The 6,296-nt window shown below is 36.5% G+C and overlaps 1 protein-coding gene across 1 annotated transcript in view; it reads left to right on the plus strand.

The window, feature by feature from the left end:
• The window catches only part of SUPT3H (SPT3 homolog, SAGA and STAGA complex component), a 316,601-nt gene that overhangs the window by 160,125 nt on the left and 150,180 nt on the right, over positions 1-6,296 (plus strand). Inside the window, exon 4 of the mRNA XM_042780330.1 lies at positions 2,812-2,902. Coding sequence (XP_042636264.1) covers positions 2,812-2,902 — 91 coding nt within the window. The remainder of the gene's footprint in view (positions 1-2,811; positions 2,903-6,296) is intronic.

Consider the following 6,296-nt stretch of genomic DNA (forward strand, 5'->3'; position numbering starts at 1 on the left):
CTGCTATTGTTTTCTTTAATCATCGGGAGGTATCCCCTCCATCCTTTTGGACAACCTTGTTAACATCTTTTCTAATATCTAGTTACTTTAAGTTCTTCCTCTAAAAACTTTCATTATGATTGACTGGATGTTAACTAACCCTGAATCAAATACTTTGTCTTCCTTATGTAATGAAGTGTAATGTGACTCAAAGTCCTATAGACTGCATGCACCTTGACCAATGTAGCATTCAATTTTATGAAATATTAGTTCAACAGCTCTTAGATAGTAGGAAGAAGATAAAAGAAATACCTTCACTTATCAAGAAGCTAATAATCTGGTTTGGAAATCTGTATGATTTAGTTGAAAAACCATCTCAAAACTCAGAGGCTGTGTGTTAGGTGGGAGAGACTGTAGGATTTGTTGAAGTGGAGGTTTCTGCCGAAGTTGAGGCTCAGAAAATGTAGCCATCATATATAAAGTGGACCAAGTGCAGAGCAATGAAATAGAATGCTGGCTTGGTAATCAAAGCAAAGTCTGATTAGGATGGGGGCTCTGGAAATGAACAGAAATAAGAATTCTGAGAGATAGTGAAGAATAAAAATGTGTAGGGTTTGATGACTTCATGATATTTGGAGGACAAAGGAGAAATGGGTATTAAATCCTGTACAGCCTTGGTGTTGTGTGGAAGCAGCCTGAAAGTGCTGTTGTCAGAAATGTGGACCCACAGCACAGATTCCCTATGAAGCTGACTGGGGAGCAATGGAGTGACCATTCTACTTTATACAATTTCTGCATTCAAATTTGTTTTTTAGTTACAGTAGCTTTTTTTAAGGCTGGCACATAAAATAGTCCACACTGATACTTTTTCTGGCCTTTTTGGGGAAGTCAAAATCTAAAATCATACTGAAGCTTCAAGAACATATACCAGTTGATCGTGCTCTTCTGCTACCCAGAGGGCAGAATCTTAGCCAGAATTTTTTGAGCAGCACAGAATGTGGTGATAACGATAGGTTGCCAGGTTTTTCATCTTTTTTTTTTTTAATGATTATTTATATGCTGACATATTCTGGAAAATAATTTAAGATAGTTTATACAGGTATAAGACAAAGTGAAACTTAAAAGTACTAAATGGACTAAAGACAAAGTGTAGCAAAAGACCTGTGTATGTTTTTCTCTCTTAAAAATTCCACTTTGAATTCAACCAGTATTTCTTGACTGGCTGTCATATTTTACATGTTGTACTAACAGCTTCACTCATTCCCTCATTTATTTCTCAGTAAAGTATGTACTATTCTTATTTTATAGGTAAAGAAACAGAATTCAAAGGGTTATGCTATACTTCTGGCCCTGCTGAGCTCTAATTGTTTTTAGACTAGACTGTTACTAACCTCAGTTTCCTTATTTATAGAAAGGAGATGATACTGTTTGTCTTTTGTCACAGGGCTATTGAAAACATGCATCAAGTGATGCATGTAACAAAACATTTTTATTTATTTATTTATTTATTTATTTATTTATTTATTGTGATTTGGGTGAAAGTTTACAGAGCAAATTCACTTTCCATACAACAGTTCACATACACTTTGTCTCATAACATTGACTACAGTTTACCCCAATGTAAGAGCTCCCCTCCTACATCCTCCCGTTACTTCTTCCTTGTGTCTTCCTCTTCTTAAGCAACCCTTCTTTCCCCCATGATTGTTCTCTCCAAGGAGTGTATCTACCTCAGGTAAATGTTCAACTCCTATGCCTGTCTTTTGTTTGGCTGAAAGCCACAGGTGTGGGTTCAATTCCAGACCTAAAGGGCAGCTAGGGACCTAGTCTCAGTGGTTCCACCAGGTTCTATCAGACCAGCAAACCTGATCCCTTTTTTTTTTTTTAATTTAATGCAGTGTATTTCAGCTGTTGTTAGATATCTTAAACCTTTAAACCTAAAGGTTAGAAACTAATGTAAGCACACAAAAGCTACTGAATATTGTCAGTTACTTTTAAAGTTAAGCAATTTTGTGGTCTTCTAATCAAACTAAAGACAACCATCATTAAGACTTAACTCTTATTCATCAGCTTTGAGTTTCAGAAAAATATGTTTCTCAGATTACAGAATGTTTTCCAGAAATAAAATATAAAGCAACTCTTCTAACTGAAAGAAAATATCATCAGAGAATAAAAAGGAGACCGCTTGGCTTTTTAAAGCAGTTGTTTTAAACTCATCTAAATATGTTATAAATAAGTTCTAAAAAATACTTGCACCTAAAGCACAATAAAAAAATAACTTAAAAAAACATTTTTGTTCTGAATATATGTAAAATTCCCTAATAGCAGTACAACCAGTTTGGGTGTGGAGAACGTGATATTTTTTTACATCTTAAGAAAGAACTTTAAAATTTTTTAAGACAAAAAAGCACAATTGTGATTCTGCAGCATCTGGATACTTGCATGTGAAAAATGCTTTTTAAAATACTTGTGTTTTAGCTTTTATGTATAACTTTTTCTTCATAGTATCATGCTGAAGATAGCTATATTTTCCCTAGTATATTTTGGGATACAAGTTTATTAAATGTACTTACAATGTTGTTGTTGTTGTTATGTGCCATCGAGTCGGACCTAACTCATAGCGACCCCTCCTTGGGTTTCCGAGGCAGTATCACTATGGAAGTCGATTGCCCCATCTTCCTTCCAAGGAGTGGCTGGTTTGAACTGCCAGCCTCTGGTTAGCAGTCAAGTGCCTTAGGCACTATGCTACCAGAGCTCCTTAGTAGTCTTTAATCAGTAAGATGACTATGAATATACATTTTCTTATTTACTTATTTCATTATATTTTTTTAATAGAAAAAACTTAGAAGACTGCTAAAATACATGTTCTTCCGAGACTACAAATCAAAGATTGTCAAAGGCATAGATGAGGATGATCTTCTGGAAGGTAACCAAAACAAAACACTAAACTAAAAACAGTAGTTTATGCGACATGTATGCTGGATGAGACATGTATGCAATGTCATGCAAATATTCCCAACAGAAAAGAAAACATATCCTTCTGTTAGATAATGTAATTTTTAAATGATTCAAATATTTGCTTCATGGCCAGTTTAATCTTCTGATTTTTCTATATGTGTGACATCATTGCAATCTAAAAATTCATTTCTTTCTTTAAATAATATGCCATACTTTACATCAAGTATCATGAAATAATAAAAGTTGCTTGATTCAACATATAATTGATTTTAGCAAGTTTTTTTTTTTTTTTTTTTGGTGGCAGATGTAGGAAACAATAACTTATATATATCTTTGAAATTGTCACATATGTTTTTTTCCCAAAATTATTATAAAAGGTATCTGATATGTTTTATGTTTTATAAGGTAAACCACCTCATTCTGGCATGTTATTTCTGTGCTGTTTTAAATATAAGGAAAAGCATAACACAGAGTAGAAATTTTTTCTTATCGATCTACCAACTCCATTCTCCATTTTTGAATATTTAGAAAAATGTTAATGGTGCAAAATAAAACAGTGCTAGTATGAAAATAGATAATAACTAAGTAATAATACTAAATCAAAATAAAATGTATCTTTAGAAATTACTGGTATGTTTTATATATTAACTACAGTTATTGAATAATAGCATTCATTGCTAATAGATACACTGATCAGTAGATAAAGTAGATATAAAAAACTCTACTGGATTAAAGATTGTCATAGAAAACTATTCAGAACAAACTGAAGTGTCAACAAATTTTGATAGGAAACTAGTTACTTTTTACTTACCTTCAGTAAATCAGCAAATAAAATAGTCATATATTTGAAATTTCTAATCATATGTCTTAGTTAATGTCACTTATTTAATATTACTACAGCTCTCAGAATTTAATTCCTGGAAAATTATTCTCCATATAAATTTAAATACTTTATTTTATAGAGGATATAAAGAATAAAGACTTGGACAAAAACAGAACTGAATTCCAGTCAATCCCGGTTCTTTCCTTTCTCTGTGTGTAACCTTAAGAGTCAGTTTACTCATTTGTAATGGGAAAATTATATCACCTACTACTATGTGGTGCAGTGGTTAAAGCATTGGACTCCCATTGAGAAGGCTGTCAGTTCAACCCCACCAGCCACTCCATAGGAGAAAAATGAATCAGTTAGCTTCCATAAAGATTTATAGCCTTGGAAACCTTATGGGGCAGTTCTACTCTGTCCTGTAGGGTTGCTATGAGTCAGAATTAACTTGATGACAGTGAGTTTGCTTTGTTAACATATAAAGTCCTTATGAAGGTTTAACAGTCTGTGTGAAAAGCAACTGATACATTCTTGCCAGTGAATAAATGATGGTTATTAATACCATACTTTGAATATCAAGAAACTATGGTGAGACTTAGAATTCTATTTTACTAACACCATTGTATTTATTTGATGCCCTCCTCTTCTTATTGATTTCAAATCTCTCCACTTTATTTTTTTTTTAATTCTGTGTGTTTTACATAAACAAAACCAAACTCACTGCTGTCAAGTCGGACCTGACTCATAACGAACCCTCCTTGGGTTTCTGAAGCAGTATCTCTACGGAAGTAGATTTCCCAACGTTCCTTCCAAGGAGCAGCTGGTGTATTTGAATCCCCAGCCTTCTGGTTAGCAGTCGCATGCCTTAGGCACATGCCACCAGAGCTCCCGTGTTTCATATAAAGCACATTAAAATCTTCTTAAAATAGTTGGTATCAATTATAAAATAAAAATATTCAGATAAAATACATCTGAGGTGAGACTTCTAGAATGTTGGTATGAGAAATTAAGCAGATTCTTCCCCACCAAAATTACCATCTAACGGGTGAATATTGCAGTAAATAATAAATGAAAGCCTCTAGATATTGTCCTAAGAACATATAGCAAATGGAGAAACATTTTTTCAAGAAAATCCATTACATCTTGGTAAGAACAGCTACAGTCTGTTGCACTTGAGCCATTGCCCCACACCTCCACGCCACTCAGTGTGATAGAAGCCCTACACTAGGAAAATGTTGCCAAGAACACTGAACTCCCTCTCCCCCAGCTGCCAGTGTATGGCAACAGTTATACTGCGAGGGAGCCGTGGGCCAGCATGTTTCATCTCCCCTCAGGTCTATTTTGTAGAAGCCTAAGTATTCATCCTCTATTCATAGGGTAAAATCTCTACCCCAGACATGGCAAGCTGGGAATACTGGGTCCCAATTGCCCTCAGCCTAGCCCTCTCATAGGCAAGGAAGCTCCCCAGCAGAAGGGACAAGCCTCAAAGAGTAGGAGCTCCCATTTCAAGCTCCTCACTCTTGATACTCTTAGAACGTGAAATGTCTCCAGGGAAGTTGACTGCTGTGTCTACCCTCAGCTCCAGTACACTGTACAAAGATTCAGTTCAGAAGGAGGGGCAGGCCTTAAGAACAGAGAACTCTGCAACTCTTCCTAAGGGAGCTGGCTATTTGGAACAGAACATTTGCAAGTTCATACTTAAGGGTGTTGTGAAAACAGTAGAGATCCTGGTGGTGTATAATTAGGAGGAGGCTGATAGCTCCAGGATACTAGTAGCAACAAGTGAGACAGTACTTCCGCTGGAAGTTTTAAATAGGAAACTAGGGAAAGAGAAAACTTAAGAACCATCTTGGGGTCAGGGCAAAACTCTAGTAACACTGACCTTGCAAAGGGGCCCAACACTAATCAGATCAGACTGTGGAACAATTTATACCCAAGGATATTGTTAAAAACAATAGAGTACTCCACTAGCAATTAGCATAGTGCCTAAGGCACTTGACTCCTTACCAGAAGGCTCGTGCTTCAAACCCAGCCACTCCTTGGAAGGAAGGTTGGGCAATCTTCTTCTGTAGTGATACTACCTCAGAAACCCAAAGAGGGGTCACTATGAGTCAGGTCTGACTGTAAGGCACATAACAACAACAACAATAGCTGAGTGTAATAAAAATAAGGTCTAACCTGCAAGAAACTTAATGGGGAGATCAGAAAAGGAGACAGATAACCCAATTGAAACCACAGTCATCACAGGTGATGCAAACACGTGCTCAAGATTGTGTTCTCTAAGGATCGACATCAGATGCTGCACACTGTGAGGGAAGCAGATGTCATTGAACTAGTCTACCAGAGTCACTGGAGGAGAGACAATGCAGGGACGCCAGAGTAGCAGGCCGGAAGAGCAGGGAAGGGGATAAAAGCCTTGAGCCCCAGGCTCACAGGTGAGGAGAGACAACGCAGGGACGCCAGAGTAGCAGGCCGGAAGAGCAGGGAAGGGGATAAAAGCCTTGAACCCAGACAGAAGAGCAGTCAGCCCGAGGGTTAC

The sequence above is a fragment of the Orycteropus afer genome, unplaced genomic scaffold (genome assembly GCF_000298275.1).
Source record: "Orycteropus afer afer isolate SDZICR_OR568_19922 unplaced genomic scaffold, OryAfe1.0 scaffold00034, whole genome shotgun sequence".
Classification (NCBI taxonomy): domain Eukaryota; kingdom Metazoa; phylum Chordata; class Mammalia; order Tubulidentata; family Orycteropodidae; genus Orycteropus; species Orycteropus afer.